Source organism: Trematomus bernacchii, unplaced genomic scaffold, assembly GCF_902827165.1.
Source record: "Trematomus bernacchii unplaced genomic scaffold, fTreBer1.1, whole genome shotgun sequence".
NCBI classification, from domain to species: Eukaryota; Metazoa; Chordata; class Actinopteri; order Perciformes; family Nototheniidae; genus Trematomus; species Trematomus bernacchii.
The window spans coordinates 4093928-4116130 of NW_022987342.1; the positions used below are offsets into that span (position 1 = coordinate 4093928).

General features: G+C 40.8%; 1 protein-coding gene across 1 annotated transcript; it reads left to right on the plus strand.

Moving 5' to 3' along the window:
* Window positions 1-11014: 11014 nt before the first annotated feature.
* On the plus strand, window positions 11015-21289 carry LOC117481991 (solute carrier family 43 member 3-like). Its single transcript, XM_034129939.1, has 13 exons — window positions 11015-11328; window positions 11968-12282; window positions 12762-12891; window positions 14001-14047; window positions 16076-16152; window positions 16247-16339; window positions 16820-16959; window positions 17045-17175; window positions 18098-18241; window positions 18831-18938; window positions 19022-19208; window positions 20497-20620; window positions 20767-21289. Exons 2-13 carry the CDS (start codon window positions 12093-12095, stop codon window positions 20911-20913), a joined length of 1518 nt encoding a protein of 505 aa, XP_033985830.1. The 5' UTR covers window positions 11015-11328; window positions 11968-12092; the 3' UTR covers window positions 20914-21289.
* The last annotated feature ends 914 nt before the right edge of the window (window positions 21290-22203 follow it).

The following is a 22203-nucleotide window of genomic DNA, read 5'->3' on the forward strand; positions in this document are numbered from 1 at the left end:
AATGTTTTAAGTTGTTTCCCTGATGGCAAACATTAAAACATTTAACTGTATTCGGATGTTTTTATTGTTCATTACCTTAACCACAGGAACCCTCTATCTCAGTGGTTCTCAACCTGTGGTACGCGTACCGCTAGTGGTACGCGGGGGAATCTGAAGTATAAAAAATATTTATTTTTTAATTTTAATTTAACCTTTATTTAACCAGATGAAAACATTGAGACAAAATCTCATTTACAATGCTGACCTGGCCAAGAAGGCAGCAACTTTACACGTTCTTACACATAACACAGATGTAAAAAATACAGAAAACATAACTAAGTAAAGAAAAAGGCGAAAAGCAGTCACTACATTGTGCACATTTGGGACAGTAAGAAAGGTAAACTACTTATTACTGCAAGAGCAGCTGGTGGTAAGGACCTCAGACAACTTCAATTTAAAACAGGCTATAGGGACAAGTGCCATCAGTTTGAGTCTTGATTGAATAACATTAATTAAAAAATAAATCATACTATCAAAATACTACAACGAATGAAAATAAGCTTGAGATAATTGAAACTGTGGTTTAAATAAGTTCTAATAGGCTATTGTTGTTTTTAGATTTAGAAACACTTTTTCTTTTTTTAAATGTATTTCTGGCGTTGCTAATGACGAACATACTACCCGCGAACGATTAGCGAACGTTGCAAGCAAGCTAAAGAAAGAAGAAAGCTGAATGATGTTAAAAACGTGGCTCAAAACGGGAGGTATTCGGAAGAGAGGTACAGAGGAGAATATTCGACAGGTGAGGAGAGAAAGGGGGTCAGTGGGCATCTGACCCCCTCCCCGGACTTAATGTGCTTACGTTTCCCGGGCCCCCGGCCCCGGGGGACGTAACGCGCACATGGGCCCATAGGGCTGGAGGATTCCTTTCCCCTGCATTAAGACAGGAGGAGGAAATCCTCTACGTTATGGCACACCTCCGCGGGGTAAGTGCGTCAGCCGCAGCCTCTTTTTCTCTCCTTGGCTACGGCCGAGGGAGAGGTGAGAGAGGCGCAGCGGCTGCTAAACAGAAAGCCGGTCTGAAACAGGGGGATGGAGCGGTATTCTCGCGGGACAGCAGAGCGGATATACGTCGGGCTCCGGCCCCTGTACCCATAGAGTCCAGTAGAGGGCGGAGCCTGTGAGAGATATAACGTAGGGTTACGTATGGTAACCCATGTTATATAAGCACAGCGGAGCCCTCTACTTATGGAGCACTGCTGCCCTATGCTGCTCAGCTAAAAGAGAAAGTAAAGGGATAGCAGTGAGCGGGCGAGGTCGCCTCTTACCCCTAGTTTCCACCGGGTCCGTCTGCGTCGCGTTACGGCTGCGCCGCGGTTTTGGTCCGACCTCCTCTAGCGTCATAACCCACCGGGCGCGTTCCAGAAGCGTTTCAGAAGCGTTTCAGAAGCGGAGCGTCGTGCATGCAGGCTCGCAGTTTTTGTTGATTTGGGCATATTTCCTGGACAGGCTACTTTGTACAGACAAAGTTAATAATAACTGTAATATTCCAGTTATAAACGACATGAATCAAAGATGTGTTGCTGTATTTTAGTGGTAAAAAAATGCATTCATCATCATAATTATTCTATATATATAATTTACACAGTGCCCAACAATTTCCCAATTTGGGATCAATAAAGTACTATCTATCTATCTATCTATCTATCTATCTATCTAAACCGGAGGAGAACACTGGCATTTCTCCTCCTACTTGAAAGACTACGGAGGGATAGGGTCTGCAAAATGTGTTTGTGTGTGTGTATATATATATATATATATATATATACATATGCTATATATGCTCTGAACGTTCCACTTCCTGCCTGCCCGACATTACCTTACGGCTGCGTCGCGTCAAAAATAGGATTCATCCTAATTTTAGAGGAGCCCTGCGCCGAGACGCTTCTGTGACGCTTCTGGGACGCTTCTGAGCCATAACGCGCCGCGTGTGGTGGAATAGCACCCAATTGACTAGAGTGGCCGCGAACTTTGCGAACGCTGCGGCGCAGCCGTAACGCGGCCGTAACGCAACGCAGATGGACCCAGTGGAAATTAGGGGTTATGCGGTGGATGCGCGCGCATTCAGGTAGGCCCGCCCAGTGGGCCGGCTACGGGTAGGGAAGTCTCAGTGAAAGAATCATGGATGTATAATAAGAACTGGATACAGCGTGGGAGGCGGGGCCTCATTCATTCCTATGAGAGTTGCTCATTCGCGCATGATGATAAAATGGCCCAACTTTTGAGAGAGCGAAACGTCACAGATTACCCGGCATGCCTGAGAAGTACCCGTATGTGCGCTCATAGCGCATGCGCAACTTTAACCATGCCCCCCAAAATGCTCGTTCACATCAAGCACGTCAATTTGCGTAGACGTAACAGCACCGCACGTTCATGACAGCATGGTAATGGTTTGTTATTATGATAGATTTGATATTAACGAGGCGACAGTTAGCAGCTAGCGGTTAGCTAGTAATTATGCTAATTTACACATCAATCGTTATGTACTTTTATATTACGCTGTAACAGGATCTAGTGATATCCAAGCAACAGAGCTTCATTTAGCATGAAAGAATTATTGCACTGTATATATATATATATATATATATGTATATATATATATACAGTGCAATAAGCTTCTTAGTGCAATAAGAAGCTACAGGGACGTTAATCTACGTCGGTAATATTAACTTTATTTAATACAACATTTACGGTACAAGATTTAATCATACAGCCCATGTAGTATAATATTTTACAAATGATGAATTACAGTAAAACATGTGCAATATATCCATTATTACAGCTCCGTGGGCTGGCAGTAAGGCGATATGGGTCCGTTCTTATTGTACATCCATGGGTAAAGATAAACGCTGTAGTGCTGAACACGTAACATGAACGTGCCGGGCGGCGCGGTCCCGTGGGTTAGATGCGCGTTCATAATGCAGAGGGAAATAACTCACAGAATAACGTTATTAGCACATTTTTACAACTTGAGGAACGAATGTTTTTAATAAGGGCTATACAAGTGTTCATACTGGGTAGTTTATTTAGTTTAAAAAAAATTATCCAACGATTTACAGACCACTCTTTCCCCATGTAAGTCAATGGGAAAAAGTGTTTCCGTATGGGCTCAGAACAGTCTCATAATACACACATGCACACAGAAGGATTCACACTTGTATTTCATGATCCGCAAAAGGATTCACACTTGTATTTCCGGATCCACACTTGTGTTTTTCAATGCACACACAAATGTGTTCCGTTTCATATACATGTAAATAAAATCCAAATACAGAAAAAAGTTTTACATATGTATTTTTGATCCTCACATATTTGTTTTCCGTTGAAAACCGCTGCACCTACAAACACAAACCGCTTTCTGTGCATGGATCGCTCTGCATTCGTGTGTGGGTTTTTTGAGACTCCCCTGACGGTGAACCGATTCGTACTTGTAATTTTTTATATCTATAGCCAATCAGATGTCTCCTCAATTCTAAGCCAATCACATGAGCGCGCCCCCACGAGGGTAGATTTCTTGCGTTCATGACGTAGCGCTTCATGTACGCATTTTGCGCTGTCCGGAGCTGACAGGTCCATGGAGCCTGCCTGCAGGCGCTAATCTCAGGACACTTCCACTCTCAGTACATTGCCACTTTCCGAACAGGAAATGCACGCAAATACAAGCCTTTATATTATTAAGGTACAGTGCCACTTTCCGAACCATTAATGAATGCTTGTGTACATAAAAACGGCAGGCAAAACCGTTTTAAATGTGTGTTTCCTGTATGTCGAATACAGCTGCTTTATTTATGTCTGCATGAAGTTGTTGTGAGTGTGGAGGGAGCAGCTAGAGGTTAGCTTAGCCTAATCGATCAGTGCACTACGAAGCCAGTGCTAGACAGTGAACTGTCAACGGGGGGAGCCCCGCCGGTCATTATCGGCCGATATTCACTCTTAATAGTTTGATCGGTGCTCTCTATAAAGGCCGATCAGGAGAGCTGGATCTGATCGATATGGACATAAACGCGAGTGAAGTTTTAGCGAGCTGCATGAGAAACTGACGGGCTGTCAGGAGAGAGGGAGGGAGAGAGGAAAAGAGAGGATCCTTACTCCCGTGTTATTAGCCATATCCGGTCATAGTCCGGTAATTACCTGCTAACGGAAACTCTGCTACACAATTCTTATTATTATTATTATTATTATTGAAACATGACCGGTAAGTTTCAAATTTGTCCGGTAAAATTAAATTCTGTCTGCGGAAACCCTGCTCCGGACAGCGCAAAATGCGTATATGAAGTGACATGAACGCAAGAAATCTACCCTCGTGGGGGCGCGCTCATGTGATTGGCTTAGAATTGAGGAGACATCTGATTGGCTATAGATAGAAAAAATTACAAGTACGAATCGGGTGACCGTCAGGGGAGTCTCAAAAAACCCACACACGAATGCACAGCGATCCATGCACAGAAAGCGGTTTGTGTTTGTAGGTGCAGCGGTTTTAAACGGAAAACAAATATGTGAGGATCAAAAATACATATGTAAAACTTTTTTCTGTATTTGGATTTTATTTACATGTATATGAAACGGAACACATTTGTGTGTGCATTGAAAAACTCAAGTGTGGATCCGGAAATACAAGTGTGACTCCTTTTGCGGATCATGAAATACAAGTGTGAATCCTTCTGTGTGCATGTGTGTATTATGAGACTGTTCTGAGCCCATATTTCCGGGCCTGGCAACCAAAAGGAAGTGTAGTACCGCCGTTTGGCCAGCACGAATATTTTCATCTGAGTCCGGCGCACTTCCTGGGGGCTTGGAAAGAATGCGTGCATAGATCGGATATGGGGGAGTAGGAGTACCCATAGAGTCCAGTAGAGGGCTCCGCTGTGCTTATATAACATGGGTTACCATACGTAACCCTACGTTTCACGATGGTGTCACTGTTTATTATTGTCTGATTTAATATCATCTTGCATCTCGTTTTCCAGATCTGCATACACCTGATGCAAATGACAAGCTAAAAAAGTTCCCTGTTTTTTATATCCATCTTTTCATCCAGAATACAATACATAATTGAGTTATATTTGATATTGAATTTCAAACCGATGCCTCGCATGAGTGTCCAGACCTCCTCGGCTCTGTAGCAGTCCATGAGGAGGTGCTGTAAAGTCTCATCCTCCTCACAGTTAATGCCAACCTTTCCAAATCCAAAAGAGGTAGGTTTGCGCGCGGCAAATGTGCACGCCCAAATTAGGTAATCAGAAGAAATGGAACCCCAGTAATTACATGTATAAACCATGTATTTAACATATATTACATCATTTTATGCATTTTTCAGAAAAAGTGGTAGTTTGGTAAACAGTGACATCAACGACATGTTTGGTCTGTAAAATGCCCGAAAAGTAAAAGAATGGGAGATAAATATCCCAAAGTCTCCGCATTTTATTATATTTTTAATGTGTTTCTGGTCCTCTTTCAGTTGCATTGTTGGAGAAGCCTGTGACATAAGATTTTCAACGACATAATTACTCTGTAGCTATGTTAGTTTGACAATAAAGAACCTTGAACCTTGAACCTTGACAGTGTAGATCAGGGGTGCCCAACCTTTTTTGAACCGAGAGCTACTTTTAAAATGGCCAGTCTGCCGAGATCTACCAGTCCAAATAGAGAGGCGCAGCCATTACTGACAGCCTACTACCAGGTAAATACACACTTCTACTTGTATAAAACTGACCTTTGTACGATTAATACTTCATAAAATACTGCAGATCCTTTATCTTACCTCTTTCTAATCTACACACATACAAGTATTTAACTGAAGTTACACAACAGTGTTGTTGATACAGAGTTGGGAGTTTATTCACACGTCACATACTACAGTGGGGAAAAAAAGAAAAGACTGAACCCTTTCTTTGTCATTATATAAAAATAGTGTTGCTACAAAAGTATAAATTAGTTTTACTAATAAGACAACTCAGATCTGAAGCTACACAGGAATCTGCTGCCAGAGTGCAATAAAAAAGACAAAATTAATAGAATCAAACCCTTTTCTTTTTTTTGCATTTTAGTAGAGTATAAAAAGAAATGCCTTTAAAATAGGATGCAAGCAACACTAGTTTCTTAACCTGAATTGATAATAGACTATAATCAATTTAAACAGAACAGATCTTAAAGTTTGCATTCTTATACCATTTTGTACAATAATTATAATGAATAAGTTCAAACAAACTAAAACTTACAGCTGATTAATAACGGTATCTAACTTGAGTTTTTATTATATCAAAAACCTGTTGAAATGCTACTGTTATTTTTACTGTCCCCAAAAAGCGCGTCGGCAGCCTCCAGGAATGCTTCTTTCACAACTTCGCCGTCTTTGAAAGACTTCATGTGTTTCGCAAGAACGTGACTGACACGATAAGATGCTATGGTAGCAGCCTTGCTCTTGTTGTTGGGCCTGGTGAAAATGGACTGCTGTGCATTTAGCTGTCCTTTCAGGTCCCTCACCTTTTGGGAGCGTAGGGCAGAATTAGGAGGGACTTCCGTCTCGTAGCGTTTGTGCACTGTCTCCTAAATTACAGTAGCGTGGCGTGGGGAAAAATGTAAGGGAAGCCCATTTTTTCGGGTTTGGGGGGGGGGGGGGGGTGTCAATAACGTAACCAGATGAGTGATTACAGCGCCCGGTATCATTTTACACACATTTGTATCACACAGATGCAGGACTTGCACACGCCTGTTATCTAACCGACAGGTCCGCACGCACTCTCCAGCCGAAACTCTCTCGTCTTATTCATTTAAGCATTTACTTATTAATTTATGCAGACCCCCCCCCCCCCCCCCCCCCAAATGCAATACCAGCCGCTCAATGCGCAGTGCAGATTCGGTAATGAATAAAAAAGAAGCATTCATTCACAAAGTAAATCAGGAGACCTTTAAAGTTTTACGTTCACATCAAAGTATCAGTAGGCGTGTATGAAACACATGAATTCAAAAACATTTATGTAACATTTGCATGTGATAGTCCACCTTCTCTTCCCTTCCCTTTCTAACACACGGCAAGTGCAGCAACAGTCCTCGTTTCTGTAATTAACTCAGTCCGTAGTCCAAAAGTAACAAAAAAATATAAACAATCTCATCTATTCAGGTGATCGATTGGATGGCAGTGTCCAATCAAATCGCCAGCCGCCAGCCGCCAGCCGCCTCTGAAGGGAAGCCAGAGGCGGCTGGCTTCCCTTGGCCAATCACAGGTTGGCAGGGGCATCACGTGGGCCTCATCTGATTGGTCAATCCTTCAATTTTTTTTCACCAAGGGAAGCCCGATACAGCTGGCCTCCTCTCGCAACAGTGAATGCAATCTACTGTTTCACCATAACATCTAGAGGGCGCAGTTTGTTTCACTCTTTGTAAAATACTCAATGAGAGTGGGGGAGAGACGGGCCGGCAGCAACACACAGCAAAGGAGAATTATCGAAACAAAACAAAGTGTTTTTATTTATTTATTTAAATTATAAGTACAATCCGAAAAAACAGGGGAAGCCTGGCTTCCCTTGGCCTCCGGTAGAAAACGCCACTGCTAAATTACCCTTCTTCGATAAAGCCACGCTCGCATTGCAGATGAGACAGATGGACTTTGAATTGGAATAGATACAAAAATAATTATCCTCCCCACTCGGAGTGAAAATTATATATTTTGGGCTCTTTTGCTTCTGCCATAATTGTGGTCTTGTGTGTGCGGACTGCACAGCAAACTAGTGCCCACTGCCTACCAGCCACGCCCCGATAAATCACAAAGCTTTGATGCGTTCAAGTGCATTATTCTGGCACAGGAAGATTATGTTATAGGACATTAACGATAAAACAGAATATTGTCGTTCTATTTTTAGACACATCTCGCGATCGACTGAAACACAGAGGACTGTTTGTATGATGGGATCACAGACACGCTGCAAACGGTGTCCGCCAAAAGTCGAGTCCAGTGTCTATGTAGTGTCATTTTTATTTGTTATAGTTTGGGAAGATTGAACATCGGTAGGGAGAGTCAGCTAAATCGGTAGGTGGTAGAAACATGTCAAAAGCGGTAGACTACCGCCCAAATCGGTAGGGTTGGCAGGCATCGGACATGTTTTAGTTTTGACATTTTACCACCTCAAGACACTCGTTTTTTTCAGCATGGAACACTAACTCTTTATATTATTTGTTTTAATCCTACCATGTGTCACATTGTGTCAGTCAGTGGCGTTTTCTCCCCCTGTTTTTTCGGATTGTACTTATAATTTAAATAAATAAATAAAAACACTTTGTTTTGTTTCGATAATTCTCCTTTGCTGTGTGTTGCTGCCGGCCCGTCTCTCCCCCACTCTCATTGAGTATTTTACAAAGAGTGAAACAAACAGCGCCCCTCTAGATGTTATGGTGAAACAGTATATTGCATTCACTGTTGCGAGAGGAGGCCAGCTGAATCGGGCTTCCCTTGGTGAAAAAAAATTGAGGGATTGACCAATCAGATGAGGCCCACGTGATGCCCCTGCCAACCTGTGATTGGCCAGGGCCATGCCAAGGGAAGCCAGCCGCCTCTGGCTTCACTTCAGAGACGGCTGGCGGCTGGCGGCTGGCGATTTGATTGGACACTGCCATCCAATCGATCACCTGAATAGATGAGATTGTTTATATTTTTTTGTTACTTTTGGACTACGGACTGAGTTAATTACAGAAACGAGGACTGTTGCTGCACTTGCCGTGTGTTAGAAAGGGAAGGGAAGAGAAGGTGGACTATCACATGCAAATGTTACATAAATGTTTTTGAATTAATGTGTTTCATACACGCCTACTGATACTTTGATGTGAACGTAAAACTTTAAAGGTCTCCTGATTTACTTTGTGAATGAATGCTTCTTTTTTATTCATTACCGAATCTGCACTGCGCATTGAGCGGCTGGTATTGCATTTGGGGGGGGGGGGGGGGTCTGCATAAATTAATAAGTAAATGCTTAAATGAATAAGACGAGAGAGTTTCGGCTGGAGAGTGCGTGCGGACCTGTCGGTTAGATAACAGGCGTGTGCAAGTCCTGCATCTGTGTGATACAAACATGGGCGTCGCAGCCATTATATGAGGGTGGGACAAGTCCCCCCCACTTTTTCAAATGATTAGTTTAGACCCCCCCACTTTTACTATGCGGAAAGTCCGTGAATCGGTCTATCCACTCGCCGCACTTTGTAGAGCGCTGTGTCAGTGCTTCACTATCAAATTAAATCCATTCCACTTGCTTATTGAGAGAATGCCCAAATCAATGAAACTCCGTACCATGTTTTCACTGCTACTTTGTACCAAGGCAGATTCTCACATAGCGCGCGCATGTTCAAGGAGTGTTGTCATAGTTGGACAGCGAGCTCAGATCTGTTGTATGAAGCGATGCCGGTAGCGGAGGTAAGGCACACACACCAAATGTTCAGGAAATGGTTAATACAGCGAAAATCAAAGCTGACGATCTCTTGGTTTGATATGTTTTCTCCCCCAGACAACATGGACATAAGAACATTTTTTTCAAAGAAGAGGAAAGTAAGTCATCAGCTGGTAGCAGTTAATCAGTTAACAGTGATGGCGGCGTCTCACTTCTGGAGAGGAGTTTTGTCTTTATGTCATGATAGAGAGATACAAATACTGAATAGTTTAGATGAGAAAAGGCATCGAAATGCCAGGTTACTAGTATTTATCATGTACACAGGGAACATGAATAACCCGATCTCTCTGTGCTCATGTAAACACCATATCCCCAATATGATCATAACCAGGATAATACTCATAAACGGCTTACTGATGTCCATGTAGAGACGCAGTCAGTGTGTTTTACTGGAGCCTCAGTTCGATAAGAGATTCTTTTCTGAGTTCTTTAACTTAGGTACTCTCTCTCAAAATGGTAATGTGCATTATGTTTTAATTATACTTCTTATCATTCAGAAGCTTTGTGTGTGTGTTTATGTTTTACTGAGTGCTTATAGGCTATTTCCATCCCAGTATTCAGTTAACTATTTATTTTCTGTGCACATTACATAGACTAGCTAATATTCTACCTACTGCTTGGGACTTTGAGTCTTCAAAATGTCCAATGTCACAGACTGGGACTTACTTTAGAGTCAGTTGTATTTACATTCAGTATGACTTGTTATGATTCAATGTGAAAGAGTATACTGCTCAATAAATAATTATCACTTCACCACCTCTCTTGACATCTAGGCACTTGAGAGTGAGTCAGAGGCAGAATACAGGGACAGTGGAGAGAGGTCCATTGCTGAGGTGAGTGATGAAAGGGAAATGACAGTTGAGAGTAAATTGTGATGTGGACTCTCATCCCAGGATTTTAAGGAAATCAGTGGGGATATTGAACAGGAAACATTTCAGTCAAGGGGCATCATATGACCAATATAGACAGAAGAGCAACATTTATTTGAACATTTAAGTCAATGATACCATTCCTAGGTGAACTTAACATCTGTATGGAGTCAGATCAGTCTCAATATTAATAAATGCTCACAGAAGGATTCACAAATGTATTTTGCGATTTATATATAAATGACTCTCCACAACAATATCTCTCAATGCACTCACAAATATTTATTGTTGTATATAAATGTACAAAAAATGGGCATTTAAACTGCTTTTTATTAATTCAAAGACGACTCTGAATTAATAATCAAATATGTTTCCTTTCTTTACTACTGGATGAAATTACAAAATGTACCCATCATTTTCCTCATGCTAGTATAGCCACATAAAAGTATCAAACCACCTGTTAAAATGCACCAGAATACAGGAAATCTATATATTTTTTCACCCCCCGTTAAAAATGTCCCCCCCCACATTCAAGATGCTTCCTACGCCCATGGATACAAATGTGTGTAAAATGATACCGGGCGCTGTAATCACTCATCTGGTTACGTTATTGACCCCCCCCCCCCCCCAACCCAAAAAAATGGGCTTCCCCTAAATTTTTCCCCACGCCACGCTACTGGTGTCAGTTTGTTAGTTCTTTAATATATTTTATCTCCAGGATTTCCGGGACATGTGTTGTCATCACGTAGGCTAAATAGTGGGCTATTAAATCCGTACGATTATCCTATAATTCAACAATAACACCTCATTAGTATTATGCGGATATATTTAAACCCAAGACTCATGTGTTTCCCGACCTGGGAACATATGGGTCTTAGGTTTGAGATTACTACTTTATCTCTGACTAAGTGACAGACTAACAGACAGATACTGCGGAGAAGAGGCGCACGAGGACTGTCATTTATGGATCACGTGGAACTAACAAGGTAAACATGATTTAAAATGTAAATAATAGCAGGTGTGAGCGGAATTATGCATGCTTTGTCCCGGTACTGAGGTAAATTAATTCAATGTCTCTACATAGAAAAAATACAGAATGTATTGCTAGTAATCTATTATGATTAATAGCCTATACGCTTTGCATATTGATGATATCAGATGTCCACTAAATGTATTAAATGATTGTTAATAAATCCTGTATTGGTATAAGGATCTATTATCAAGTGTGTTTCTGTCTGCGTGGTGCCATGTGTGTCAATACACATAGATTAAGTGAACTAATCTGGATTACAGTCAGCACAGCCTGCCGATAACTGCCACACTGTCCTCATGTTGCACTGTGAGTTGGACATGAAATAGAAAACAAAACACAGTGATGGGAGATGTAGATATACAAAGTGTTTTTTAAATAACAAAATTCCAAAATTAATAATGTTGGATGAATCAAATGAGTAACGTGCCAGTTTTGGAATATTAAATAAACAACATGAAATTGCTGTACAATTGTGATGACATACAGTAGGTGTTAAATGTATTTCATTTACCAAACAGGAGGATTTTATTTCTGGAGACCATATTTTGTAACAGAGATATGAAAAACACCTTTTTCTGATTTCTTTCTTTAGAAACTTTAATCCAGAGACCTTCACCCAGGCTGTACTTAATGAGGGAAACTCCACAAGTCATCTTTTAGGACCAAACCTATACTGGAAATAAACTTTTTGGTGACCTGGAGATAGACCTGGAGAGCATGCAGGGGTTGGAGGTTGGTACCAGGCTGCGCTACAGACTGACTCTGGCCTCGGGGATGCTGGAGTGTCTGGGCTTTGCCGGTGTAGTGTTTGGTTTCGCCTCTCTGGTGTTTGTGCTGAAGGAAGATGGCTACTTCAGTCATCTGTGTGTCAGCGTCCCAGGTACCAACGGCACCAAGACCACTACCGGTGAGCTACTCTCGTTCAGGTTTGATCATGGACTGTATAAAAGAAGTAGGCATAGCCTCCAGGTCTGAAAAGTAAAGCCAATGCCAAGTGTCTCAAAACTGAATACATCCCTGATGGCCTAGAATGAATTGAAGTCTATGAGAAAATGACTCAATCAAATGGCTCAGTAAACATTTTTCAGACCAGTTTTCGTTCTAAATCACTAGTTTCAAATCTTCTCTAATACAGCATGTTGTTCAATTTGTAAGTCATGGTCACATAAAGTAAAATAGACAATAAAGCATGTGCTATAGGGCGGATTACTTTGTGACTCGACTATGGCTACAACATCAGAGTAACATTATCGTCGCATTGGAGTATTGTTTCTGAACCCTGAGAAATCTAAACCAGTATAATTTCTTCTCTTTCCGACACATTTTGGTGTCAACCACAAATGTTCTCAAAAATGAATCTTATCCCAAGCTTTCTCAACCTCACAGACTGCACTATGCAGGATGAGCAGTTCTCTCTGGTCTTCACCGTCGCCTCGTTCCTCAACAACTTCATGACTCTAATCAATGGCTACCTCTTCGATCGATTTGGCACCATGGTAACCAGGCTGCTGGCAATGTGAGTTCCTCTTATTTTCCTATTTCCGACCATAAAAGAAATAGAAAAATCTCAAGGTTCCATTTAAAAAAATGACTTCAGCATCAGTTTTCGCAGTGTCAAAATCTCAATATGGCCAATAATTTGCATGTTTATGCAGCTAATGGATATCAGAGCAAAGACATCCTTTTCTGTACGCTAGTCATGGTTTACAGTCCGATTTGCGCGAGAACAGAGCTTTGGGACAAGGTCTATGGCTAATCTCTGTAACATATATAAACATATATCTGCATATGACTGCAGATAAATAGAGAATCATGCTAATAGAAAGCAAAATCGGCACATGATAGCAAATAGGTTCCCAGATTGCATTTCAGCTAATGCGTACTGCCTCTTCTGCAGTCCACTGTTTACTTGCATGTTTACCTGCAATAATGCATGACATCCATGTGGTATACATGCTTAAATTGGTAATACAGTTTGTATTCCAGTTATTTCTACAGTTTACAGTTAATATGAAAAAGGGCCAGTAAGGCTTGCAGAGATAAAAGCAAAGAGTGTCTGGGCAGAGAGATTAGAGTCACCTCATTTGACCCCAAACCCTATTTGACTGCAACATCTAAAAGTATACGATGGTTGAAAAAATATATGCTCTGCCTGTATCCCCCTGTTTTTTGTGGCAGCATATATTTGTGTTAATATGGAAATCTCTCTTTCTTAAAGTTACTGTTTTCCTTAAATGGTAAGGAATGTGGATTTCTACAGTGTTCATACATTGACAATTTAAGTCATTTATTTATCGCTTCCTGTGCAAATAAATGCATATCTTAAAATATGCACTCATATGTGTTGAAGGTTAAATCAGGTAAAAGAGTCCACCGATGAAAAACACGTAGATATAATGTATTTGTTTTGAAACATATTTTAACCCTACCACCTTATTTATTTAATTAATTAATTTCAACCAGATCTCAAACTCATAGAATACGTCATAGTTATATGACCTAATGCCAGTAAGAATAAATGCCAAAATATAATACATCAAAATTAAACAAATGTGAGTTCATAGTGCTGTTAAAATATTTACAATAATTTTTTGTACTTTTCATTTTTCATATTTGTCTTCCTAGATCTTTATACACGACTGGGACCATTCTTGTGGCCTTCTCCAGTGCAGGCAAGTGCACACACACACACACACACACACACACACACACACACACACACACACACACACACACACACACACACACACACACACACACACACACACACACACACACACACACACACACACACACACACACACACACACACACACACAGGGCCGGCCCTTGGCATAGGCAGTATAGGCGAATGCTAAGGGCGTCAACCCATCGGGGGGCGCGGAAAATAAAAAATAAAAAATAAAATAAAAGTTGGAAATTAAAAATATTTTTTTAAATTTCATAACAACACAATTTCCCGATTTTGGATCAACAAAGTACATCTTATTATCTTATACTAACAGAACTACGCCTATATTGCGTACAGCGCCCATAAACTATGGCGCCCCCCAAAAATCAAGTTGAACTGCCCCAGCCCCAGTAAAAACCAGAGGTTTATGTGAAATAGATATTTTTTTTAAATAATGGTTTTAGTGTGCAATTATAGGTTTTAATTTTGTATTTGTGTTAATTTAAAATAAATCAAACTCCCAAAAAACGTATACAGCTTCTGTGTGCTTTTTTATAACATTGGAATTTACTGTGTAAGCGGCCGCGGGGGGGAGAGCTTTCTCCTGAAAGACTGAGAGGCTCTGATAACCTCAGCTCAGTGAGGTAAAGGCACACCTTGATGTGATCATTATAGTTATAAAAAAATAAGAGAATAGATGAAAAACAGGTATAGAATACTATATGACAGTAAAAAAAGTTGTTATTAATAAACAAGAATACAGTTTAAAAGGGGAGTGATTTGTAAAATATCCATAAAGAAATAGTAAATCTGTTTACAGTTCTGTTTCATATTGATGTTGAGAGATGTATCCATAGATCTCTTCATGTTGCTCTCAAAGTGCAACAGATTGATGCTTTTAACTTCAATATTAAAAAAAAAAAATCTTCTGGAAACCACTTGGAAATGAGAAACAACTGAGGAAAAAACATGTTTTAGTGTTAGGTTTTGGTGTAAAAAGGTATGAGAACCCCAACCCCATACCCCTGTATCGCCTGTGTCTGTTAGCACTGAAGTTAGCTTGTCTAATAGCTAGTTAGCTTGATAGCTATTATCAGGCCCGCCCCTCCCTACACGCAGATCACGCAGACTGCGTGGGGCCTCACCTTGCGGAGGGTGCCTCATCTGAAGCGCAAATGCGGCGTACCTTTATGCGCTTATACGCGGTTACGTAACGTCCACAAGGTTCCGTCGCGTGCTTCAACGGAGACGCTTCCCATTCACTTTGAATGGGGTGATGGCAAGCTTTGCCGAACTGCATTGTGGTTCCGTCGCGTCGCTTTGCCTCCGTTGCTCGCGCTGAAAGTTGAGAAAAGTTCAACTTTTCAAGCGCCGACGGAAGCGCCAGCCAATCAAATCATATGCCAGTACAAGTGCTAGCCAATCAAACCGTGTGCTCGTGTGTCCGGGGCGGGAGATTAATGTGATTGGTTGTTGGTCGTGCGCCAGACACGCCCACCGGCAAGCTTCAACGCGACGGAACCGTGTGGACGTACCGTTACGGAGCTTACACACGGCGGTGTGCGTTGAAGCTTGCCAGCGGTGTGTCTGACGCTCGACCAACAACCAATCACATGAATCACAATGCAGTTCGGCGAAGCGTGACGTCACCCCATTCAAAGTGAATGGGCAGAAGCGTTGAAGCTTCAACGCACGCCGCCGTGTGTAAGCTCCATTACTGTAAGCGCACCACAGTTACACCGCTGCGAGGCTCCGGCGCGGGCTCCACTACCCCCCCCCCCCCCATCGACGCTCGCGACACAGAGGGCCTCATCACATAACTTTGCGTGGAGCCACAACTTGGCCAGGGGCGGACCTGGCTATTATACCTGGTTTCAGTAGCATCGATCTGGACAAAACATTTAAAAATACATTTTAATTTAGGAAAAGATAGAATATGGAATTACACACTGCCAGTTGTGAAGATACACCTGTACAAATGGTATAATTTCTTAACTTTTTAGTGAAGTTTGTTTCCTCTGTCATGTAGCATATTCAGAGCTGCTTTATCCTGCCTTGTCGTGTATCGCTGTGGGAGGAATTCTACTCCTTCTAACCAACATGCAGGTGAGTTCTGAGATCATGTAGAAACAGGCCTTTAAACTCTCCAGTAACCATTACTATGCATTTTGTATTGCTGAATTATCTTTGTGTCCGTTAGGTGGGAAACCTGTTCTCTTCTCATCGCTCCACCATCATCACCCTCTACAACGGAGCCTTTGACTCTTCTTCTGCTGTGTTTCTGATCATCAAGGTACAAGGGAAGCCCCTATATTATTATTTCCGTATAAGGGCCATTATAGGTCAAACAAATTCAATACAAATATTGCCCTTAATATGGGGGTCATGAAAGGAAATAAACCACTGAAGTTTTTATATTAAGGTAGTACATTTACAAGAAGAAACATGAACTTCTCTGTGATCAAAGTTATAAATTAGCAAAAAAGAACAAGTACATTGATTACTTCACAGCAAATGGCAGTGCTTGAGGTGGGGTGAGCTTAATCTACCTTGCAAGTGATGCAGTTTTTAAAAAGAAAAATGTCTCTTAACATTTTTATCTCTAAAATGTCAATCTTTATCCTCAACTATTTTATTGGGATAATACCCTGCCTTTTAAATGTTTTCAATGCCGTATCATTCACATTTCAGATAGATAGTTTCCATTTGGTATCTTTCAATGGAATCTGTCTCGATTTGTTCAATCCCCTGCAAAATGTCCTCTGCTTTCCAGGTTCTGCATGAGCAGGGAATCTCTCTGCGCTCCTCCCTCCTTGTCTTGTCCTCCTGCAGCGTCATCCACCTGCTGAGGACCTTCCTGCTGATGCCCAAAACCCACATCCCCTACCCTCTGCCGCAACACTTCACCTACGGGTACGAACATCAGCTTGTCTTTGAAGCAGCTATACTGTTTCATGGATAGGACATGGAATAAACATTCCCTTTTTTCTCTATATAGATTGAATTGCAGGAAGGACAACACCTACAATGTGGAGCAGTTTGAGAGGATGAAAGACGGTGGCGTGATAGCATCACAGGAGTCTCCAGCTGAACCTGAGGACCAAGCCCAGGCCCAAGACTCAGAAAATGGTACTCAGCCTTATTTTTGCCACATTTTCAGGAGTGGCTGTAGCTGTTCAATAAAGCTTCACACAGATCATTACATTTTAAACATTTCAAACTTTTTTTCTTTAAAAAAAATGGCCTTCACAAAAATAATGATTGATCTAGGTTTAAATAGAGAACATATGACAAATTACCCAACCAACGTTTTTATCATCAATACATCTCCCTATTACTGTTTTATTTTATAATCTTTTTGCCAAATATTATCTATTTTCAAATGGAATCCACAATTGTTTGGATCACAGGGCTTTCCTAATTGTATCTGCAGATTTGATAAAGAATAGCTGCAAATCCTCTCATTTGACAAGCGTCTGTAATACCAGGGAATATTTGACCACTTTGCTTAAAAATGTCTGAATCACCGAATCAGTTATCAAAATAGTTGCTGATACATTTTCTGTAGATTTAGTTATTGATTATTCAACCAATCATTGCATCTATAACAAACATTTTCTGTACTTTCAACTGGCACGGAGTGAATGAGATGATTTATGATTTTGAATTTAGAGCTAAACTATTCCTTTAATCGGGGCCGTAACAAAACTTTATTTTATTTAAACATTTCAAGTGGAAATGAGTTCATGCATTTAATCTAAGATAAAATGTCATTAATCTCAATGAAAATTATTGTGCCATGGATAACTAAAAGAAGTTAAAGAAAAAAACCCAAGTGTATAAAAATTGATAGTATACTCATAGCAGTGCCTAATACAATCGCAAAAGAGTAAGATACATTATGGGAAACAAGTTCAATAGAAAGAGTTATATTTGACATGATATTGATACTGTCAGTGTCCTTTAGAAGGTGGAGGAGCAATACAGTTTCAACTTTAAAGCGGTTTTCATTGTTTTGTCGATTCCTTTTTTACAACTTTTACGTGTTTAGTGGCGAGTTTCCGGAGCTGTGTTCTGTCCTGGTTCTTCCTGTGGCACTTGTTGTGGTTATCCATAATGCAGCTGAGGCACTACCTCTTCATCGGCACGCTCAACCCCATGCTCAACCGGCTGGCCGAGAATGACCCTGACCTGGGTAACTCATTTAAAAAACGTTACTTGATTTAAAGGTCTCCTATCATGCAAAATGCACTTTTTGATGTATTTTATACATAAATGTGTGTCCCCGGTGTGTCGGGGAACTCACAAAGTGTCAGAAAACAAAACCCTCTCTCTTTTCCTCCGTACCTACATCTCTAAAAACGGGGGTACAACAGAGCTGATCCAGATTTGCGTCCGATAGGACGCGATATAAGCATCGCTAACACTCAGAGCTAACCTGTACTGGAGAGAGCATGATATGGCATTGAATTCTCCTGCAAAAGCCCCCCCCCCCCCCCCTATTTTCTTTTTTAATGTACGGACCCAGAATCAGCACTTCTCTAACAGGGCTGAAATAGAGGGGTATTAGGCATGGCTACAATGGGTGATCTGTTTGGTATTTTGAGCAATACACTTCATAGACATGTTTTTTTGTATTTGTATATAACTGAGACTGATAATATATGCCTAAAAATAGTATAATAGGAGACCTTTAAAGCTTTCTCTTCTTCCTCTTATTTACCTTTGTCTTATTATGAGCCAAACCCAACTTGTTTTCTTCTTCTTTCTCCCTGTTTCCTCAGTGAGTCAGTACACCAATGCGTTTGCCATCACCCAGCTGTTTGGAGTGCTGTGTGCTCCCTGGAACGGACTCCTCATGGACAGACACAAGGGAAAGCCTCTGGCTCCAGGTACATCCCTATCTGCTCTTATAACTGTGTGTGTGTTTGTGTGTTTTGTGCAACAGAACAACTTCATTCATTTCTTGTTGTAGGAGAAACAGCGCTGGAGGCCGACCTGCGCTCCTCCTCCCTGTCTCTGCTCCTGACCTCCGTGCAGTGCCTGCTCTTCTCTCTGTGCGCCTCCTTTCCTCTCCTCCCCCTGCAGTACATCACCTTTGTTCTGCAAGTCATCAATCGCTCCTTCCTCTACGGCGGAAATGCAGCGTTCATTAGCATAGCGTGAGTAGCAATTACACCAGAAGTTGGACTTAGTTCTTGTACTTAAGTTAAAGTAGAAGTACCAGAGTGTAGTAATACTCTGTTAAAAGTAAAAGTACTGCAATCAAAATGTTACTCAAGTAAAATTAAAAAAGTATAAGCATCAAAATATACTTAAAGTACCAAAAGTAAAAGTACTAACTATGCATATTGGTCCATTTCAGAATAATATATATGATTTGTTTCGATTATAATTATTGATGCATTAAATTGTTATAAAAGCTGGTAAAGGTGCAGCTAGTTTGAATTACTTTGTAGGATAGCTTGCAAGTTTTATTCCAGGCGAAAGTCAGATTTAAGTGTTGATAATATTTCACATTATTAATCAAAATCTGCAAAGTAACTAAAGCTACAAAATAAATGTAGTGGAGTAAATGTACATGATTTACCTCTGAATTGAAGTTGAGTAGAAGTACAAAGTAGCATTACATGGAAATACTCAAGTACTGTAAAGTACAAGTATCTCAAAATTGTATTTAACCAGTACTTTAGTAAATGTACTTAGTTACTTCCCAACTCTGAATTACACACATACAGAGAAGATGGACAAAATACAAGAAACACCTCACCACACAATCATCCAGAAAGACCAATTTGGTTAAGGCCATGTGGTTCTTCAGATACCAACTTGCTATCGTCAAAGTCGTTTAGTCATTACCTTCCACTTTTCACTGAAATAACAACAACGGAAAATTGCCTCCAAGCTGAGCTAAGGTTGCTCATTCACTTACGAAGCCAGCTTAATGGCTCCGGTGCCTTGCTCAAGGGCACCACGGCAGGGCCCAGGAGGTGAACTGGGACCTCTCCAAGTAGCAGTCCACACTCCATATTTAGGTCTGGTCGGGGACTTTAACCGACGACCCTACGGCTCACAGTCCAAGCCCCTCCTGACTGAGCCACTGCCGGACGTGATGCGCAGCCATGCGACTATAATGTAGTTTGTTTATAGCCTAACGTTGTTTTTTAATTTCAGCCAATTGCAAAATGGTGTTGAGATTATCCTGCTGAAATAATCTTAAAAGTATGATTAACGTATGTGGGCCACAAAGCTTATGTTGTGCAATATACCGAAATCCAATGGGGGAATATCATTGCTTTTTGATGCTAACATCTGCACCACTCTATTAAATGAAATCCTGATAAGCTTCACTACAGTTTGAGCCACTGACTACAGTCCTTCCCACAGACTAAGAGCTGCACATGTTTTGGTTTAGCATATGTGCTAAAATAGCATGTTTCTTTGTGTCAGTTTTCCAGCGTGTCACTTCGGGAAGCTGTACGGCCTGCTGATGGCCCTTTCTGCTATCATCTCCCTGCTGCAGTACCCCTGCTTCGCCCTGGTCAAAGGAGCTCTGCACGGAGACCCCTTCTTGGTAGGTGCTCAAGAAGTAACTTTGCAGAAGAAGTGCCGATGGAATATCAAATCTTCGTCGGTGGCCACATAGTCAGCAGTGACATACAGTATCAAGTGTAGTGAAATATTGTGACTGACCTTTGACTAATGGATGTTGTGTTACAGGTGGACGCTGCTCTCAGCCTCCTCAGTTTGCTGGTGTTCATACATCCTCTCTACGTATTCATCCACTGCAGGAAAGTAGCACGCCAAAGGGAGGACTACACTCAGAGTGACAATAACGGCTCCAAAATGGCCGAAGCCGAGTTCTAGAAATAGTGTTTGTCGGTCTGTCTAAGTTTTATACGTTTCACGGCAAGAACAAAAATTATCTTTTCCTTACCCATTTCATTTTTTACTAGAGATTACCCATTTTTGTATAACAATTTTTTCTTATCTAATTGCTCAGATTTTTCAAATGTTTTTTATAATTCAAAACATGTTCATAGTTTAATATAACATGTTTGTTATTGATCAACTGTTCGTAAACATTTATTGACATTGAGTGCTCTGTCTACAGACATTTTAAAGCTTTAAATATAGATTCATATGTCCACTTATTTGTATAACCACAGTACACGATAAACTTTTATTTAAACAAATACTACTGAACTTTCTGTTATGTTTATAAACAGTGGATAATTCATGATTCATATGGTGATATATTTTATTTTTTTAAAAGGACAGATAAAAAGACATGTATATTTACATTACAGTGTTACGTTTAAAACAAAAAGACAGTTTTCTTGCACTTTCTTGATTAAGAGAAGTCTTCAAAAACATTACAGTCTACAGCGATACAGACATTGTGCTGATAAGCTTCAATCGTGTTTAACGGCTACGGCTGGTAACTTTATTAAAGGTTTTACCTTTTAACTTAGGTACAGTACAGTCAGTGTGACAGTTTCAACAAATATGTACAAAAGTTCCTTTTCATAAACTACACATTTTAGCTGTAGATTCAATAGTGTGCAATGTACTCATCGTCATACTATGTTAGTGTTTAAAATGTTTAGGTTTCATTACTAAAAATAAATCGAAGAGGTAACTGAAATATAAATGTAAAACAACTTCCAATCAAGTTATTTTTTTATCTTCAAAATATTTTCCTTCTTCAAATACATTTTATGATCACTTGAACCATTATTTAAAGGGGACCTATCATGCAAAATGCACTTTTGTACGTCTTTTATACATGAATATGTGTCCCCGGTGTGTCAGGGAACTCACCAAGTGTCAGAAAACACAACCCTCTCTATTTTCCTCCATACCCAAATCTCTAAAAAAGGGGTTTCAACGGATCTGACAAAAACTGATCCAGATTTGAACACTGTCCTGACGTCAGGACGGTGGCGCTACGGCTATTGGGCCAACTCTCCACCTATCAGGGGAATGTGGGGTTGGGCCACGGCCGGCCATTGCCGCTCGAAAGCGCTGGAGACGCTGTAGTACATATGCCAGGCCTGTAAGTGGTGCTGTAGTCTGCCACAAAAGCAGCGAAGAAGACTTCCCGCGCATGGTTACCATGGTTACCATGGTTACCCTTCTGTTTATTCTCCGCTG